The sequence below is a fragment of the Halichoerus grypus genome, chromosome 1, assembly GCF_964656455.1.
Source record: "Halichoerus grypus chromosome 1, mHalGry1.hap1.1, whole genome shotgun sequence".
Lineage (NCBI taxonomy): Eukaryota > Metazoa > Chordata > Mammalia > Carnivora > Phocidae > Halichoerus > Halichoerus grypus.
In genome coordinates, this window is record NC_135712.1 from 15,722,476 (window position 1) to 15,743,716 (window position 21,241).

The window sequence follows — 21,241 nt, forward strand, 5'->3', positions numbered from 1 at the left end:
GGGAAATAACACTAAGTGAGAAGTAAGAGGAAGTGAATTAAGTCCTTGCCTCTGCCAGTAACTAGTACTTTTACTCATACTTCCACATCCTAAATTTTTTCAAGGCCAAAATACATGGACTGGACTATATGATTTCTAAGATCTCTTCTGGTTCTAAGATGACTCATTGTCGATTTGCTATTTGATTTTTTGCATTTTTTATTTCTACCAAGAAGAACTTTAAAGTTTGCAACAGAAAGAGTGAAGGTGTACTGCCTTCCTACTAAGTAGAAGAAATACCAACAAAAATTCTTAGCATCCAACGAGAAACTGAGTAAATGCATCTCACCATCTTTTAATCTCTCCCTTTGCATAAACTGGCATAGGAAGCCAGTACTGGGCAAGCTATGGCTACAGACAGATGTCAGTACTGTTTAACCCTAACATAAGTAAAAGTTCAGTGACATTACTAGAAGATTGAGTATAAAAGATATCAATGAAGCCCTTGCAAATTTTCCAAACCTAGCAGAATTTTTAGAACCTTTGAAGTTTTCAAAACCTAATCTTAATGGTATGTTACTAAGTATATTAGTCAGTATGGACTAATACTATAACCAACATCTGCCATGTTCAAGTGGTTTACATCATAAATGTTTGTTTCTTGACCTTGCCATGGTCCACTGTGCATTGAAAGAGAGACTGTTCATGCAGTCATCCTGGGACCCAAATTCCTTCCAATTGGTGTTTCCACTATACCTAGTGACTTGAAGTCCTTTCCTTCCTACTGCATATTTGGGGAAATGAAGAGAGAAAGTAGAGAATCATGTTGGGAGAACGTGGGATAGGACTGGAAATATACATCACTTTAGCCCCGAATGGCTAGAAACTGGTCACTTCACCACACTGAATTAACTGTAAGGGAGACTGGGAAATGTCTAGCGGCTGCCCTAGGAAAAAGACAAGATGGCACTGGTGATCATCTAGCTAGGCTGTCACAATATTAGACAACTGAGAAAAAATAGAATCTAAACAACGAAATCCCCCAACGTGGGAAAAGATTTATGAAAACCTCACCAGAAGCAGAGGTACGTCACAGAATTCCCGGCTCAGCTTTTCCTTATTTAAAAGGAACAGACAGTCTGGGCAAGTGTTAATCTCAGCATGTCAGCTATCCACTTTCCAATTATTTAGAGCCTTCAAAATATAGAATTCAACGTCCATGCCCTTTGCCAGTCAATTTGTGGACTGGGGTTTCCCAACAGCCATAGAGTCGTTACCTTTAAGACAATAATCCTTCCTGACATCTTCCAACCCTTTGGTGACCAATATCCAAATGACCTTACTTACAGGCTCTCCTTACCGGGATAAAATCACTATTGCTATTCTTCAGTTACAAGAAGAGGGCAAGCTGCATATGATGAAAGAGAAGTGGTGGCGGGGGAATGGCTGCCCCGAGGAAGAAAACAAAGAGGCCAGTGCTCTGGGAGTAGAAAATATTGGGGGCATCTTCATTGTTCTGGCTGCTGGACTGGTCCTTTCTGTATTTGTAGCCATTGGAGAATTTATATACAAATCACGGAAGAACAATGATATTGAACAGGTGAGTCATCTCTTTCTAGGACTAGGTAGTTTTTAGTTGGCATGATCTGTCTTAAGTTTGGGGGGTTTAAAGATGCCTGCCCTTTCTTGTAACAGTCTATTGAATTAGATGCCCAGAAGAGCCATTTCTGAGAGCAAAGAGCTATTGAATCCCTGCCAGGTGCTGCCGGCACTGCAGCCCCATCATTTATTAATGAGAAGAAGGAAGCGCCTTATATACTAAATCCAATTAGCACTATTTGGAATGGCAGTGCAGAAATTCCAAACTCAGTTAATTTCTTGAACAGTTATTTGCTCTTAAGATAGAAACCCTAGATAAAGCAAGCAAGAAATAAAACCAAAATTGGAAAAGATATAAAAAGATCTTTGAGAGAAATGTTACCATCCTTTCTTTAAGTCTAGATGCTGAGTGCATGTACTAATGCAAAGCAATTTACATAAAGATATAAATGTAGCATTTTGAAACTGAGCATTTACCTCTCTCAAAATATGGTTTGTAAAAGGATAATTCACCAATTTGGGGGGACCAGGAATATGATAAATTATACAGAATGACAATGAAATATATTAGAGACTTTATTTTTCCAAACTGTATTTAGGATTATAGTTGATTTCAACAGTCAACCATTTTTGCCTGTCACTTTTGTTTTTGATAGAAATCACACCAGGAACTTACACCAACCTGAATAAGATGATTGTGAATAAAGTACAAAGCTCATGCCCATTGTGGTGCACTAGGCCACCCATTCAATTTAGAGTTATTGTTAGAATTTTGAAACTATAAACAATTAATAACAGGGCTAGTTTAATGCTCAGCTGTCACTGTCCTGAAATTATTAATAATTTTTAATCAAGGGGTTCCACATTTTCACTTTGCACTGGGTCTCGCAAATTATGTAGTCAGTTCTGATTAATAATCTCATACCAGTCCCACCTCCTTTAAGTGGAAACTCTCCTTACAGTCCCAAAGCTGGGGGTGATTGATTATAACTTCGTTTTATCATGAAAATTTTCCCACAATTACAAGGCAATTGTGAGAATATTAAGCACCCCTTTCTTAGATTTTGTTAGAGAAAACTATCTTTGCTTAAAAGGGAAAATGGACTGTTCTGCTTTGTTTTAACTTTCAATTTGCTCTTGAGGTGTCTTGTTTTATGCAACTAATTTGAAAAATAAAAGCTTGTATATGTTATGCTTTAATGTGCTTCTCATAATTGCCAGCTTCATTTTATTTGAATTTTCATTTAAACATTCATTTTTGCTTCTGATTTATTCATTTTTTTTCTATATTTTTCTCATTTCTTTTGCATGCAAGGCTTTTTGTTTCTTTTATGGACTGCAGTGTAAGCAAACCCATCCAACCAACTCCACTTCTGGAACCACTTTATCTTCGGATTTAGAATGTGGCAAATTAATTCGAGAGGAGAGAGGGATTCGGACACAGTCCTCAGTTCATACTGTGTAATCAGTTAAAGGAAAAAAACTGTGCCCAGTAGAAATTGTTTCTGCTAATTGGTGTTGTTGATGATATCTGTATCTACTAAGCGTAAATAGCCATAATTCCCTATCCCTTTAAGATAGCAAAACTCACAGACTCTAGACATTGAATTCAATGCACTGAGAACAGATGTGCATTCTGTGTTGAAACTGAGGTGTATTAAGGGTATAGAAACTCCAAGATATGTGTATTTTCCAGAATCTGCTATACCATCAAGACAATGGTTATCTTAGTTCTATATTCACGCATTAAAAATAAGCAAGTCTTCCCTCATGAAAAAGTAGATCCACACTTTCAACAGTGCAAAGCATAAAAACAAAATGCTAATATTGTGGAATTGTTTTTATCTTTGTGGACCTTTCTTTCTCCTCTTTCCCTCTCCCTTCCCTTATGTTCTGTAGATCCACACGTTCAAACTACCTGAAACCCTATCTTTTTGTAGTAACTCCGTCACAATGTTGATGTTCTACTCACATTGATTCCACTATTTAAAATGTATTTTTTACACAAAGACTCAAAGATGTCTTGGATTTTAAACATTGAAAAACGTGATCCAGAAAGTGAAAACTAAACTTGAAACCTCTGGCATCACAGAAGAGCATTAGCTAAATTGAAAATCACTCAGGAAGGCACAACACAGTCAAGAATGATCCCTCAGTAGAAATTCATTTTCATCAAGTTCTCACATAACATTTACTTGACAATCCTCTGTAGGTCCAGATCATAGTATGCTCAAAGTCTCTAAGTAACTGTGATTTTTTTTTTCATGCTACAGATTGTTTCTTGCAAGCTCCAAACAAGGTCCTAAACTAGGAACTAATGCATAACATCTTCTATTTTCCGCTTACTCACTCTCACTCTGCATAGATGAACATATTTTCACAAGATGTTGTTTTATTCCCTTCCTACTCACCCAGGATAGAGTGGCTGTTCTCATAGCAATCTTTTCTGAGCATTGCCACTTTCACACTCATTTCGCTGGACCCTTCATCATTATCAATTCATTCCAAGTATATTGGGGAGAAGGACAAGAAGCAGAAAATAAATAGAAGAAAAAAATTCCATACACATTAGTTACAGATCTCTGTAGATTTATTTTCCACCTGCATTCAAAATGTTGTAAATAATTCCCACTCTAACTGAGCTTGGTGACATAGAAAACCAACGGCATACTTAATTTGTTGTTATGAAGGATGTCTGCTATCCCTCTGAGCTTCTTTCCTCTTCACAGTGAGTAGGGGAATTAAAGATGCCTTTCATCTTCCCTCAGTATGGGATCAGTTGGTCTTTGTTCTCCTTAATGGGATTACCTTTTGACACATGAAGTTAGCCCCCAAAACATATTTCTCAGAAGTAAAGATAAGCCATCTGTGCAATCATGGAGCATTTTGCCTTCTCTTTGCTTAACTTTAAATGGGTTCCAAATTTTGAACCACAGGTCTCTCCAATCAACGTTATATTTCTCCAGTAAAGCATGTTTAGGAAAGTTGACTCTTGCCCTGATTGTTTCTCAGTCTTGCTTTCTTCTTTAAATAAACGTACTTTTAAGAAAATATCTATAAATTACACCAACATTTATTTACTATTATTGAAGTGAGAGCAACATACTTTGTCTTAGGTCAGAGTTTGCATCTTCACAATCAATAGAGTCAAATGTTGGGATAAATATTTTATTATTCATAATTCATTTATTCTGTATATAGAAATCACAAATTACATAAGTTTATATTCCCCAGGGTTATTTAATAAATCAAAGATGCTACCAAAAAGTATAAAGGTGATTGATAAAGTTTGGATGATCAAGGTTAGCAATAACAAAATTCACTTTTCTACAGAGCTATCTTTTAAAAGTGTAATTCAGAGGTTTGGATAAAATTAATATTTGTGTGCCACTTTAAGCTGTATACTACCTACTTCTGATATTTATATGTTATTTTATGGTTTTCAAAATGTTTTGAAATGTTTGAAATGATACAGCATTACATTTAATCCTCTCAACAATTTTATTTCAGCTTTCCTAACAGGGAAATAGATATTAGTCAGCAGCCTGGAATCCTAGATTTTAGAATCAGAAGAGAATTTTCAAAATCAACAGAACTTAGGTGCAAGTTCTAGTACAGACACATGCTGAATGACCATAGACAAGTGACTGAATTTCTTAAAGCCTTGGTTTCTTAATATGTAATACCAGGACATAAAATCTAGGTCTACAGTGGTATTGAAGGAGTATCTTTCCCAGTGGGTCCCACTGGCAAGTGTTACTCAAATAAGATTTTCCTGGTCAAGGGACCCATGGAGCATTACTCTAAACATTCCTTTACTGCATGATATCGCAGTGTGTCTAAGAAGCTATGATGCATTGGGAATTTTCAACACGATTGGAAAGTATTCAGTATTTCCCAAACTTACTAGATAACAGAATCTGTTTTTCCCCAGAAGCATCTTGATGGACCATTGTTCTACAGATCATGCTCCAGGGAACACGGGCATGATAATGTGTATCTCATCCAGTGATAATGTACAAAACCCATTAGCCAGGCCTGGCACATAGCTGTCATTTAATAAAAAATAGTTTTGATCATTGGGGGTAATTTTTAATTTCTCTGAGCTTCAATTTCCTCAATTATAAAATGAAGGTAATCTGTTGACCTATATTTGCTATGAGAATTAAATGAAATAATATAATGGCATAGAAAATGAGATCATTTATAAGAATTCTGTTAAAAGATACTGGTTAACAGATGTTAGTTCCTTACAGAGAAATTAAACATTGTTCTCTGGTCAGGTGGACAGTAAGTACAATTTATCATGCATCTTAATACGGAGTCAGTTTGTAAAAGAGGTTTTCCAATTTAGAGGTTCAAACTATATCCAAAACCACATTTCCTCATACAAGCATTAAAAATCAAGGGCAATTTCATTGCACCGAAGATAAGGACCCAAATCGGCAATAAGTGAGGATCTAGTAGAAGTTTTGAATCTCGTTTCTAGAAATTCTAATTTGATTATTCTGGAATGGAGGCAGGACAATAGTTTTTTGTTTTGTTTTTTTTAAGATAACCAGTTGATTCTATTGTGTAGTAGTGATCTAAAGCATAATCATGCATATAATTGAGATTCAGTAAGTCACTGATGTTTATTGATTGATTCTAGAGGTATGACCACTAATTCTAAGCAAGATATATAGCACATATTTGGCATTCAATATTCAAAAGATCCTCTCTAGAGAGAACTCAAAAAGAAACTGCACATCTTTGAGACAAAAATTTCATTCTATTCAATTGATAACTTTCATATTTAGTTATAGGTGCTAGGCCTACTCAAAATGATCAAATAGGAAGTTTAATTGGTCTCTGCACCCTTTGTTCCCTTGCAGGACCTCCATACATTTCAGAAATGTAGGTTCCTTACACTCTCTTCTTTTTCCTTTTATACATGCCCTAGACAACCAATTCTTGACCTGGAGTAAATGACTTGATGAGACCATAGTGGCCCCACCAGGGGCCACTGCATTCTAAGTGAAATTTAGAAAAAAAAGGGCTTGAGCATGAAAAAAATTTTTCCAAACTCTCTTTTTATGCCCTTAGTTCTCAGACTTTGGTGTACCTCAGAATCACTCAGGGAAATTACTTAAATACAGATTACAGGTTTTATCTCCATAGATTCTTTCTCAGTGAGTGTAATCCAGAAACTGACACTTTTAACAAAATCTGAAAGTGAATGCTTAAAACTACTTGTGCACATTAGTTTTCATAAAAATTAGCTTACATGTAACAGTTTTCTCCAAAATGAGGGCATTTACATGAGTTTTTATTAAAACTATCTTTAGTACAAGAGGTTTTTAAAATAGCTTTTTTTTACATGCGTTTTCTCCCAGCAATCTTAAATACAGCTGTTTAAAACTGTTGGTAAGCATGAGTTTTCTTTAAAGCTAGATGGAATATAGCAATTTGACTTCAAATTACATGGTAAGAGTGAGATTTTATTAACACTGGCAGTTTATTTGTGGATTATGCCTTGAGGAAGATTGTTTCAAGTTAGCAAGAGAGCAGAGAGGTATGAAAAGATCGAACAAGTACATCAAGAACTATGGAGCACATAATGTTGTCCAATCTGGTTCCTAACAAGCCTGTTTATAAGTCAATGCAATAAGGAAAAAAATAAAGCTTATTTTGTCTTAGACTAAAATTATAAGCTGAATTATTTTAGAGTTTTTCCAGCAAAATTGGAACTACCTAAGGAACACAGGGTAGAGATAATGCCTTTAAGAAAATCAGCTGGATCATATAGTTAAACTTTCCCCCCACATTATTTCCAAATACCTTAGTGCATTTGACTAGCATTATATTATGTTCTGTATAAACTATCTGTGGCAAAGCAGCAAAACAACGAATCCCAACTAGTTTCCAAGCCCATTAATTATGAGGTCTATTTCCCAGTAAGCAATTTAGAAGTAGTCTGGCCTTGAAAAGCAAAAGGAAAACAAAGCATTCTTACTTCTTGCACTATTTTCTGCACATCTGACTGTGCCAAATGGCATTATTAATTAACTCTTATAGATAATGAAAAATTTCTGCTTGATGTTGCAGTTTTAACTTGCCTTTCGGAACCATCTCATTATGCTTCCCACAGTTACGGAATTTTATATGCACAGATGCACAAGCATATTAAAATCATTTTTGCTTTCAAAATCCTCTCCATAGAGACTGATATCATGGAAAATGGGATTCTCCTTTAAATTTTCAAAGCAATTCTATTTGCACAAATAAGAACATTTTTGTGATAGAAAACCAAATGTTCTGTGTGGTTTCATGTGGTGCAGAATCTGAGCTTTGTAATCGGCAACCGAAATAGGACTAATTGGCCAAATTGCACAATACCGCCATGTCTCCATGTTACAACATACACATCCAGATACACACAGAAATAATGAGTAAGACCTGAGTGATGTAATGAAGTTACTGTTGTTCCATTTATCCACTAAGTTTAAGTTAGTAGGGCCAGAATTTCCTTTCTGCCCAATTTTTTAATTGAAGTGTTCAGACTTCAAATATTCAGATTTTTCAACTCGGAAAAAAAAGAACGGTGCCCTGATCACTTAGTCTTTACCAACCATAAGAACTAAGAAACTATTGTCCACAGACAACCCACCCTAACTTTGCATTTATCTTAAGTCCTAAGTATCACTTGGAACATTATCAGATGCCTTGAAGTGTCCTTGGCTTCATTTCTTCTGTAGTCTGATCACTTTATTTAGCAATTGATTTGGAGAAGTCTCAATAGGTTGTTTCTATATTTATGCAAAGAGGCTTTCCTTTGCCTGGAAACCTAAACATTCACCAATTCACAGAGAGGCCAGGAAGCAATTAATAACTATTTAGAAATAACCTTTCCAGTGTACAATGACAGTGTCTTCTAAACCAAACAAACTCTAGAAAGTGTAAATGGCTCAATGGAAACATGACCTGGGAATCACAAGCCAAGAATGCAGGTTGCTGTCCTGCTACTGAATGGGTATGTGACTTTGGGCAAGTCATTGTTCTTCCCTCATTCTCAGTCTCCCTATCTATGGAATTAGGAGTGACCTTTAAAGTTCTCTTCCAGCCACAGTATTTTTTAAGTTTGATAAAAAGTGGGAAAGAAATAAAAATATAGAAGCAGGACAAAAAAAAAAAAAAAAAAAAGCTTGGCCAAATACAAATATGTTACAAATAAGTTCAGTTACCTTGAACATATTAAATTCTTATTGCCATAAGCAGAATTACCTATTCCTGCCCATGATGCAGGATGGAATGGTCTGCTCTAGATATAGAGAAAACCAGCCTTCGTGGCATCAAAGAGTGAAACAGTTCTCATCCACTCACAAGCAAAGTATTACAAACACAGGGAAGGCTACCGAAGGAGAATCATTCTTGACTTTGATGAGCCACACAGACAAACGAGCCAAACAAAGACATGTAGCTAGAAGTTATTTGAAGCTATGGAACCGATTACATTTTCAATCACAGTTCAAGAAAGGGGATATCAATGGGACTGGAGTACATTGGGAAAACTGTTCTGTAAATGGAACTTTAATTCTGCTAAAGACAAAAGGAAACAGAGAAAAAGGTTGATATGCTCTTATTGTCTATTGCTTTTACCCCTACCCTCCTCCACCCTTAATTTTATATGTATTGCTTCCAAGCCAGACATGAATCAAACTCTAGCTTTTGAGTTTTAAGTAGGCTTTACAGATTTGTAGCATAGACAAAAATCTTGAAAACTGTGGTTTTCAGCCTCAAGAACCAGGTGTTTCATGAGTAAGTTAATTGTTATATAATTTAAATAATTTATCTCTAATTAGCAGGAGCCAAAACCCAGAGGCCCAAGGTTGGGGAAATGCACAAAATGATGTTTTCTTCCTTCATGTTCCAATCCTTGACCAGCTTTTGACCCCTAGAAAAGAAGGGAAGAATGGAAGGGAAGTCATTAAAGCTTCTTGGTACCAGAAGCCCTGAGAGAAGGCTTCATGACCATCCCTGAGCCAAGTCCCAACTTGAAGACAAGAAAATAGAAACCTCAGAAAAGTTCAGGGGGGATCCTAAACAGAAAATGCTATTTTGCGGTTCAGGAGGGTATGGCCCAGGAGGTGGCAAAACTTAAGAGAAATTTTACATCCAACTGTCTCCAGAATGGTGGAGTCACAACACCTAGGCCATGAACCTTGAACAGCTTCATAGTCCTGCTCAGTCCCAGAGCATCTCAAGGAAAGCAGCCAAAACTCCATGGTGCTTCCCAATGAAAAGCCTTGTGGAAGAGCTGAGAGAAGCAGTGGACTGATAGTTGAGGTTGGAGTAGAAAAGACTCAATGTGTGGACCTGACATGGAGACCATAGTGGGGCTACAGACATCTCAGAGAACACAGCAGAGAGAGAGAGAGAGTGCAGCATCCATGACCTCCTAGGATGCCACACCCTAGTGGAAGCCAAAGGACAGAGGTTGTCCACAGACTAGCTGTTCCCACTATCACCAATGCCCAGGCCATCTATTAAACTCTCCTACACCCAGATGCACCTGGGAAAGAAAATGAGAAGGAAAGTGGCGAGAGGTTCGTTTTAACTGAGCCATTAACCAAAAGAAACTTAGTTTTAAGCCAAAGTGAGTTACCTTGAGTTGACAATACCCACTAGAAGATGGGGACCTCTAAGCTAAGGTGGGATCTGTTATTATTTTTTTATGGCATCACATAGTTCTCTTGCACAGCTAAGTTTATAGCTTGAGGAAAATATATGTCCACTACATGTGGGCATAAGCTGGTACTGCAAGGACTCCATGGTAGCTCATGCATGCACTATGAACAACTAAAACCCTCCATCAGGCTCAATTTACCTCAAGGCCAAGGCCATTCTCTATATGAGAGGGGGCATGCAAAAAATTTCTTAGAAGTTTATTTTTATGGCCCTAACTCAGCCTCTGAGTTGCTGAAAGGCCCTCTTGTCCATATGGTAATGGAAAGTCAGTCTTCCTAGGATGATCCCAGGCCTTCAACATGGGGGCCCAATCAGGTACATATGAGACCAGTATTCACAGGAAATGTGTAGGCTCCGAGCTTGCAAGAAGGGCTGAGGCAGGCTCAGGAGATGTAGGGAAGCCAGAAAGAAGCCAGGACAAAGAAGACACTCACATTGGCCTCTGATGGTGACTCCAGACAGGAGAAAAGCACTGTGGCTACTTTGGATTGGCAGGCAAACCCACATTCCTGTCATTTTTAAGCAAGGAGAGTTGCTTACCTCTGGATATGTCTGGCCCACCTGAGGCTTATCCTCATAGCAAAAACACTTTCTGCTCTCTGGTCATAACACTAGAGTGGGCCACTTTGCAGCCACCTCTCCATACCTATCAGCCACTTTCGTGCCCACTCTAAGGCAGTGGAAAGTTTCAGCTGCTCTTGAGTACCCTTCAGAGGTCCTCTGCATTCTAGTAACTGCTTCCTCTGAGTCTGAGACAGAGAGTGGGCACAATTTCCCTGTGTTTTCAGATTCCCCCATTTATTAAGTTGTCCCACATCTATTTGCCTTATCCCACACCATGGGAGTTTAACCCCAGAAGTGGCAAGTGAGGGGCCCTCTCTCTGGTATTCCTCAGCATCTAGGCTCTCCCCGCCCCTGGCTGGACGATTCTCCTTGAAAACAGACACAGAACTGTCCTAGCTTCATACCCCATCCCCGGTCCCACCGGCTGGGCCCTGAAGGCTCTAAGGCAAACTTTTACAATTCAAAGTGCCTTCTTTTTCCTTCTTTCAAACACCTGGCTGTTGTAATTAATAGCTTCAAAGACTGAAGTGGCTTCTATAGATCCACAAAAATCTATTTAAGAACTCAAAGCTGCAAATTTTACTTTTTTTTTTCTTTCTATGTCATCCTTACCCTGAGGGCAATGCATATAAAAGCTCTTGCTATAACTTTAAAAGTGGAAAAAGGGTTCAGATTCAGAAGATTTGGAAAAAGCACATGGATTTATATCAAAATGGAGCACTGCTCCAGTGTTAACCTCACTTTTCAGTTTTCCATGAAACTATACCTAATGTTAGAGGAGAATGAACTGATACCCTAACAGTTTGGGTGTAGAGCCCTGAGCAGCCACCCTAAGTCAAAAATTTCTTTAAGAACTCTAAAAAAAGGGGGCGCCTGGGTAGTCAGTCGTTAAGCGTCTACCTTTGGCTCAGGTCACGGTCCCGGGGTCCTGGGATTGAGCCCCGCATCGGGCTCCCTGCTCGGCGGGAAGCCTGCTTCTCCCTCTCCCACTCCCCCTGCTTGTGTTCCCTCTCTCGCTATGTCTCTATCTGTCAAATAAATAAAATCTTAAAAAAAAAAAGAATTCTAAGGAAAAAAAAAATATATATAAACTCACACATATATATATATATATATATATATAAACTCAAATATATATGTGTATATATATATATCCATTCCACTATATACTTACATTTATTTTAATGGAAGAAAATTTTCTAAATACAATCTTTAATAAAGATGGACCCGAGAAAGATGATCCTCATGTATCTGGTGTCACTGTGTCTCCCACAAGTGTATGTTTATGGTTCGAAGGAACTCAGATTGGAAAACAGGGAATTCTGGGGTATGCATCCATAGAATTAGTTTACAGCTAGGATCTGAGAGAGCAAAGATGTGGGCAGCAGACCTCAAGTGTGGAGGCAAAAAAAAGATAAGATAGAGGAGATGAGAGGGGAAAGGACATAGAGATGGTGTAAACATAAAATTAAAAGGAGCTAGGAAAATGAGTTAATGGGATTGATGAACTATAGCCAAAGGGAAGACAGGGCTGAAGAGAGTGGAAAGCCAGTTTAAACATTGAAAGTGTAGGAAAACGGGCTGGGTGAGGAGTGGCTTCTGGGTCACAGGTGGGGATAAGGAGACAACACTTTGAAGTTCTAGTTCAGTGTCTAGATTTCCTCTACCCCTAAATTTTGGGCACAGACTCAGGAGATGAGAATCAGCTTCCTCATTAGCTTTCAGGCACAATTAATTATAACCACAATTCTGGAAGCTGATATGATGGCTGACTCCCAACCTCTCAAATTCATTTTTTTTTTTTTTTAAAGATTTTATTTATTTATTTGACAGAGAGCGAGATAGCGAGAGCAGGAACGCAAGCAGGGGGAGTGGGAGAGGGAGAAGCAGGCTTCCCGCCGAGCAGGGAGCCCGATGTGGGACTCGATCCCAGGACCCTGGGATCATGACCTGAGCCGAAGGCAGACGCTTAACGACTGAGCCACCCAGGCGCCCTCTCAAATTCATTTTTTTAAGTCCAAGGACGGTTGCATGAGAAATGGCCCAGGGTTTCTGAATGAACCCAGAAAACTGATAAAACAAGAGCAAATGGTTGCCAAATCCTGAGTTCTGGGATACAAAAACTTCACACAAAGATTGTGTACACGTGGCTACTCCAGCAATTCCCCTCCCCCTTCCTTAACATAATTAGTGGGGGATCACTGGAGTCTGATCTCTGCTCTTAGATCATCAATTATCCTGTGAAGACATCAACCATGTATGCAGATAGGTGACCAGACTTTCCAAAGTCTTAAGGTAGCAAATGTATGAACAGAATTCTTCCATCCTTATTCCTTAAAATTTTCCTGACATTTTGAACATTCTAAGTTTGTTCTCATATTGAACCTCAGAGTTTAAAAATGTTAAGGATGTGAATGCTTAGACCTTCTTGTTAAAAAGAAAAAAATCATTGAGACACTGCTTCCACTCAACTATGATAGTAATTTGACCAAACCAGGAAAATAACAGAGATGATAATCTCATTATTTCTCAGTAATCTGTTCCTTGATTTCTATATTTCACTAAAATTTGGTTTGTTTTACTAAAAATGGTCTTTACAAAAAGGTTTCAGATTAGAGCTTGCTTTCAAGTTAAAGCAGATCTATATAAAATGAAAGATTTTATATCTATAAGATGACACAAATATTATCTGTATCTCTCTTCAACACGTAGTGTGAAAATTTATTAGACAATGTCACAGACCACTTCAAATGTCTTTAAATAAGAGGCCTAATAAAGTAATGAGAGAAACCTATACAAAATGTGAGGTATAAAGGTATGCATTCCAAGCAGTTCTTCTAAATATGAATAAAAGCACCCAATACATAAATGTTAAATGTACTATGACAAATCAGTCTGATATTCACAATCTGATGCCAAGTTTGCACCCAGTCTGAAAGCCATTCCCAGTCAGCCTAGCCTTCAATATTGCTTTCAATATTGTAAACTCAAATCAAATTTTAGCACACAGCTTTTCCTATAACTTAAAAGAAATCACTCTCCACCCCTGGACTACTTTTTTTTTTTTTCTGAGACAGTTTACTTTAGGTACAAAACTAGAACTCGATTAGCTCCTCCCACCCTTTCCAGGGAAATATTTGTAATATGAGGATAAAGGTGTCAGGAAAGAAGAAGAGTGTATATTCAGGTTTACACCAGTACCAAGAAACCAAATATTGGGGATTAATCCAAAGGAGGTGCCATGCTGCCAGCAATTATTTTTAAAAATCAAGCCAAAGAGGGAGGTAAAAGAAAGCAAAAGAAGGCAGGAGAAGAGAAGGATTGGGGGCTCACTCGGGACACACCACAGACACAGAAGAAGTGGAGAAGAGGCATGCCTTTCTGCAAAATAAACAAGCAAATCCTTTTCCTTGTAAAACCAGAAGAGCTACAGGGCTGGTTGAAGCTTCACTTGTGGTTTCTAGTAGACCACTGGTATCTCCATTTCCTTCCCTCTACAAGAGAAGTCACAGGCACACGCAGGTGCATGCACACATGCACGTATGTGCACACGCACACATACACAACACTTTTTCTTTGGACCATGTCCCGAACAGCATTAATGGCGCTAACATAGTTTATTACCATAAACCCATTTATTTATAAGTGAATTTTCCTATCAGATTTGTCATCACAGGGATTCGTTGTCAATGGGTTCAGAAGCAGAGATAATTTTTTTAAATGGCAAGGGATTGCAGTTAATTTTCATTTCCTTCTTATGCTTGAGCACCTATCCTTCACAGGCAAAACACAAGCTGTCATAAAGCCTATTACTACATCAACACTATCACATGTTACGAGCTTGGTAAAACAAGTAAAATAAGCATTGAAAATTCGATGTATTAAACATGTATAGAACCTACTTTAAAACACCGGTATAAACAAGGAATCCGTGCATAGAAAGTCATATAATGGCTAAAATTAAAGGAACATCATCCTTTCACTGTTCCTCCCTTCAGCCAAAAAAAAAAAAAGTACATATCGAGTTCCATAGACTTAAAATATTTTCAGTGATATATACAATGTCATTTTAAAGAAAAAGAGTACTAACCATATGCCTGGAATTGTGCTAAGTGTTTTACAGGTACCCGCCCAACCATTCACAAAACAACTCAATGAAAAGGCTTCTACTATTGTTTCCACTTTATAGATAAGGAAACTGACTCAAAGAGAAACTAAACATCTTGCCCAGTGCAACCCAGCTATTGGGCACTGTAGCTAAAATTTAAACTCCAGCTTTCTGATACTGGGCCAACTCACAACTATAATACATGGTTTTTTATGTAGATCCATTGAAAATGTGAACTCCAACCACCAGAGAAAAAGAGAAGGACCTAGAATGCATGCTACAGGGGAATTTCCAGTCTGCAAAGCACTAGAGGATAACTGCTGGGGTATCCATCCTACCCCTAATTTCCCTGCCTCCTGAACAAGGCAGCTAGGTGGTCATCCATATGTCTGATACGTTCTAATGAAATTAGTTTAGAAATTTAAACTTCCATGCTTAAACATAATTTTTCTATGGCCCTGTGAACACAAAGGAGTTCATGAAACACATATCCAGAAATAGAAGCTTTGGAAAGCTACTTAAATTTTTATCCTAATTCAGAAGCTCAATCTTTATTTTATATATGTATAATCTTTAATTCAGAGATTATAAAAGGCAAATTGATGAATGAATAGGAGACCCTCCCATGCCACTCTGTGCTGAGAGATGACCTTCACAGTTCCATTTCCTGTGGATACTAGAGTGTGTGGTTTGCTTGAGCTCATGGCTGGTAGGGACCTTAAAGGTCATCTTGCCTTATGACTACAGCAAAAACTTGGAAGCAGAAAGGTCAGCCCCAATATCTTGCCATTTTCTTTTTGACAGTTGGAGACAAAGTGAGAATCAAAAAGAAATCTTTGTTTGTGACCAAAGACAGAGAAGCCAGACCACTCAGAAAACTATATTTGTATTCACTTTCATGCTGGCAGCAAGAAATAAATACTTGTGGTTAATCAAAAGAATAGACATTTGTTGTATTTTAAGGCAATACAAAATTTGAGGGAAGACTGTGTTTTAAAAGAGAAACATAATTGAAACATATTATCAAGATAAGATCTGTGACTGCCCCTCTACCCAAAATAAGAGAGAGAGAGAGGGTTTCAAATCCCCTCCTGGTTGTATCTCCTGTGTGAGCCACACTTGGAGACTTGCTTTGGTAGTTTTAGTGCAAAATAAAGAGAAATGTCTAAAATCAAATGTTTGAGAGTTGAAATAAAACACAAAGATTGCAATTTCCTAACATATATTTATAGGAAAAGAATCTACAAAAAGCTCTATATAGTGGTTTAATTAAAAAGAATTAATCAAAGTGTTGGAGATTTTAAGTGAAAGCAATTGAGTCTGGGAAGTCAGATGGACTGGGTTCAAATGTAAGCTTTTCCTCTTACGAACCACATTTCCTGGGCAAATTACTTCATATCTCCAGTAGTAAATTTCCCCATCTACATAATGGGCATAATAATTCCTACCTATAAGATTGCTGTGAGATTTGGGTGTAATAGTGTGGGGTATTAAATCCTTGGCACTTCTTCTTTCTCTCCCTCTCTTCCATTTTAATGACCTTCCTGAAATTAGAAATGTCCTAGGGGGGTGGGAACACCTTCCACCAAAATAAATACCTGAGCAAAAGTTGCAAAACCCCAATGCAACACCATCTACCACAAAGGAACTATAAAATATTCAGTTCATCTTAGTAGCAACACATAAATTTCACATCACATAATGCTACAAAAAAAATTAAATTTCATTTGTGACATACTTACTGTAAAATTTTTGTAAGTATAATTCATATAAAACATTTCAAAGTTTTTCTTTGTGTGGCGTGATCCCCCTTTCAGTTCCCTGAAGCCACAACTTACCATTTGAAAGAAAATTAACATGCATGACGTAGATTTTCAGTACTCTAAGAAAATGGAAATGAAATTCAAATTCTATAAACACTTATGTGTAAAAGACACAAAAAGTCATACGAAAACTACTACTTCTTTTAGAGGTGTGTGTCTGATAGACCAGTTAGTTTACATCTAGGATCTAAATTTGTCTGTTTAGTTTTCAAATCAAGTAGAAAAATTAAAAATACTGCCGATTTAGGCGCACCTGGGTGGCTCAATCAGCTAAGCATCCTACCCTTGGTTTCGCTCAGGTCATGATCTCAGGGAGATCGAGCCTCGCCCCCTGCTCTGCACTCAGCGTGGAGTCTGCTGGAGATTATCTCCCTCCCCCTCTCCCTCTGCTCTTCTTCCTGTGCTCTTTCTCTCGCTCTCAAATAAATAAATAAATAAATAAATAAATAAATAAATAAATAAATAAAATATTTTTTTAAAAAATACTGTTTATTTAAACTACATCAACTCTCCTATGGAACAAAAATGGAGTGTAAATTTTCAAAAACACATGTTGCCCGTTGATATACAAGCACCACAGGAGACATTTCATACTTTGCACACATGAAACACCAATTTCTTCCCATCAGGCCCTCACGACCTAGAGAAATCATCTGGTGGCATGTCGTCATTTGAGTTTTAACACATCCATTTTGTGAGTTAATCACAAAGGAGTCACACACTTGCCCTTCCACACACTTTACCAAAGGCTTTGGGGTTTGAAGGATGTTTTAAGGGTGATCTCATCAAAAATACTACTACTTCATAGAAATCTTTATAAGCAGGAATTTGTCACTCAAAGATCTTATCTTGGCTGGAAGAAATGACAAGCAAATTATGTTTTATTATAGCATTTGTATACTATGCATGTGAGTCCATACAGTGTAATTGTAATAGATCTGCACATATATATATGCCATCTGCATATGTGTGATATTTCATAGTCATTGCTCCATTTTCTCCTTGTATTATGCCATCATCTTTGCTGTGTGGCTCAGTACCATATTATTTTCATTTCAACCACAGCTGCATCATTTTTGCTGCCAGATCTCTGGTTTTTTTGGAGAAAATATACAATTTAAAATTGTTTTTTTTCTTTTTTTTTTATCAGAAAGGAAAGTCATCAAGAATTAGATTTTATTTTAGGAACAAAGTAAGGTTTCATGGGAGAAAAAAACAAAGCCTTGGTGTAGAGAAGGTTTGTTCATTTTCTATAGCATTACTGAAGTGTCCGTATGCCTTGATAAACCTATCAATGTTTGGATCATCTCAATGGGGGAAATGACTTAACTTAACTCTATTTTGGTGTCTCAGCAAAGGTAAGTTGTCTATTTTGAGAGCCTAACTGGGTCATTTTATACTACTGCATCTGTGAATGAAGCCCCAAAGTCTGCCCAGCTAGCTTGGTGCCTCCAGTTTCCCCAAACAGAAAAGGTGGATGGCCAGCGGGTGGAGGAGGAGGTGTGGGAGCTGGCCAGGGACATACTCTCTGGCAGACTTGCCTCAGACCAATATCTCGTATTCATAAAAACCCAGGTGAGAGACAGATCAGTGGAGGAGGGGGCTAGTTTGGTTACATTGATGTTCTCCTATTTCATGTTCTCCAGTGTCTCTCTTTCAACGCCATCATGGAAGAACTGGGAATCTCACTCAAAAATCAGAAAAAGCTAAAGAAAAAGTCAAGAACTAAAGGGAAATCTCCCTTCACAAGTATCCTTACTTGTCATCAGAGACGAACTCAGAGGAAAGAGACTGTGGCATAATCTAAGAACACATCTGCAGGCAGCTTCAGAAAGAGAAACGATATGCTCGCTACAGGTTTTAAGAGAAAGGATTCCTGACAAGTGTGTGACACGTTTCCATGTATCTAGATACATAAGTCTGGTTATGTATCTAGATATAAGAAATACGAAATTTTAAAAAGCTCACATAGATCGTACGTGGGAAGTGGCACTGGTTCTTTTGAAGTGAATTTGTATGCTCACTTATCTTGCCTTTTCTCTCTTCTCCATAAATTGCTGTGTGTGCTTTCTAAATAATAATAAAACAACAGGGTTTTTTTTTTCCAGAACAAGTTCAAGTGTTGGTTTGTTCCCCTTTACTTGGCTCCCATTCACAGTGTTTGGTTGCCAAGTGTTATCTGTTGTCAGTTTGCTATTTTGATGACTCTTCTTACCTGTTGAGACAGACAGAATTATTTCTGGCTAAGTTAAAAAAAAATACTTTTAGTTCATACCAAATACCTAGCTATTATAGTAAAGTAAAACTATTCATCTTTGTGCTTTAAAACGTAACTTCATAAATACTTTAAAATGGCACTTGGAACATTGGTGAGCATAAGATAAAAGGATTCTAAAAAAAAAAAAGGGATATTCATTCCAAAAATAAAAGTGTCTACCACATTCTGGGCACCGTTCTAGGTTCTGGGAATACTGTGGTGAGGAAGGCAGATATGGTCCCTGCCCTCACATAGTTTATAGTTAAACAAAAAAGAAAAAACATTCTATTACTCAAAGTGGGATTAGCATTTCCTCTATGGAAGTCAGAAGCTGAAGGAACATGCAGGAGAAGTATTCAGCCATAGAAGTCTTCCTGAAGGAAGGTATAGCTCAACCAAGATGACAAGTTAATTAAGTGAAGGGAGGGACATAAGATGGAGAAGCAAGCATTCCAGGCTGAGGAAGCATCATATCTGAAGGCCCTGAGAGAAGAGCAAATAGGGCCAGAATTGCAGAGGGAAAGGAGCTGGGTGTGTGGCAAAATGCAAGAGGATGCAATGCGTCTCACAGGTGACAATCACTCTGGCTGAAAGTCAAGAAAGGACTGAAGGCAAGGAAACTAAGGAAGAAGAGACAGGGTCGCCTGAAGGCTCTTTCAGGAACCCAGGGAAAGGACATTGCAGCCAGGCCAGAGCAACAACAGAGAGACCACTGGATGACCGAGGTAACTTAGAAGCACAACTCATCTGAGAGATTCAGAGATTCAGACGGTGGTCATGAGGGAGGGAAGAACGGGGTTGAGGAAAAAGTCAGGACTGAGGCAGGGGGAGAGGGAAGCGTCACTGGAGAGGTGAGGTATCATTCATTATACTGGGAACCAAGGGAAAGGAGCAGGCACTGGATCAATATTTCCTATGATTAAGTCCCATTAGTTTCTGTAGGATGATTCTATCACTAAAAGAATCTTTTAGTCTAGTCCTTGTAGAGTTTAAGTACAAAACTGTTTCCAGACATCAAAAGAAAAAAGTCACCTTTAAAAGAGCAATAACATATATTGGACAGATATTTTTCTATTATTACGATCAATGCTCAGATTTGGGATCAATCGGAATAAGAAGACAATGTATTGCATTCAGAAATGCATTAAAATGCTTACATAAAAACCATGAAGATGTTTACATTGAAAACTATATGCTTACAGATAGAAACAGACAGAAAAACAAACAGAAATATGGTGAATCCAACAGCTGAAGATGGACTAAAATGATAATATATTAGAGGGGAAATATGTAATTTACTCAGTTCACTAAAAATTATACCAAAGACATTCTGTTCTCCATTTTCTAATGTGACAGTATACTTTTCTCTCATTTCAGAAAATATTACTGTATCTTTTCACAGACTGTTACAGTAATTGGTGGGAAAAGAAGTATTTCAGCTTCTAATACCTAAAATATATTGTGTGTTAATCTGGTTTACAGGTACTTTAAAGCCCACTAACCACTTTCCTTTTCACTTAGCCATAACTGCATTTTCATTCAAGGCATATAATACTTGCTATGAGTAAATTGGTTAAAAAATATATTGAACTAGGCAAAATTGCAGAATAGGACTTTTATGGCAACTACTAAATGTGCATGATCTTCTTCCTTCCTCCACCCCAATATTTTCATTCTGAAAGCACATTTGGTGTGAATGCATGTACATATGTTTCTGTGTGTCTCTATGTGTTAGGGCAAAGAACAGAGTAAGATAGTGAGTTCAGAGGAGAGAAAAAGAAGAAACTGTGGAATATCTGGAACTTGGTCCAGAAAAGTCCCTGAGAACAACCATTAGTCTTGGAGATTTTCATCCTTTTCACCAAAGAACAGTGATTCATACACAGTTATGTGGAAATCAATGGCAAAGTTAATTAAAAACTGGATCTTACATTTCTTCCTTCAGCAATTTCTTGATGCTAATAGAAAAAGATCACCCAGGTGAAATATTTAGCCACAGAGAGGGAGGTCAGTGTTGATTGAAAGACAATGTTCATGGTTAACATTTATTTTCCTTTTCATGTTTCCAATCTGGGCCTTTCTTGCCTTTAGTACAGAAAAAGGGAAGAGATGATCCCTTGCTTGCATTGACCTCATGGGGTTGTCGACACATCTAGGAGTTCAGAGTTTTCAATTTTTAGCCTA

At 37.7% G+C, this 21,241-nt stretch overlaps 1 protein-coding gene across 5 annotated transcripts in view; it reads left to right on the forward strand.

Annotated features, from left to right (window-relative positions):
• The window catches only part of GRIK1 (glutamate ionotropic receptor kainate type subunit 1), a 376,698-nt gene extending 357,816 nt beyond the window's left edge, over window positions 1–18,882 (forward strand). For 2 of the 5 annotated variants that reach the window (XM_036111235.2, XM_036111234.2), the window contains 2 exons: window positions 1,329–1,579; window positions 18,447–18,880. In XM_036111235.2, coding sequence (XP_035967128.1) covers window positions 1,329–1,579; window positions 18,447–18,602 — 407 coding nt within the window. In that variant the 3' untranslated portion in view covers window positions 18,603–18,880. Of the gene's footprint in view, window positions 1–1,328; window positions 1,580–17,950; window positions 18,038–18,446 lie in introns of all 5 variants that reach the window. The other 3 variants (XM_036111233.2, XM_036111232.2, XM_078054366.1) reach the window with 3 other exon arrangements.
• Window positions 18,883–21,241: the final 2,359 nt, after the last annotated feature.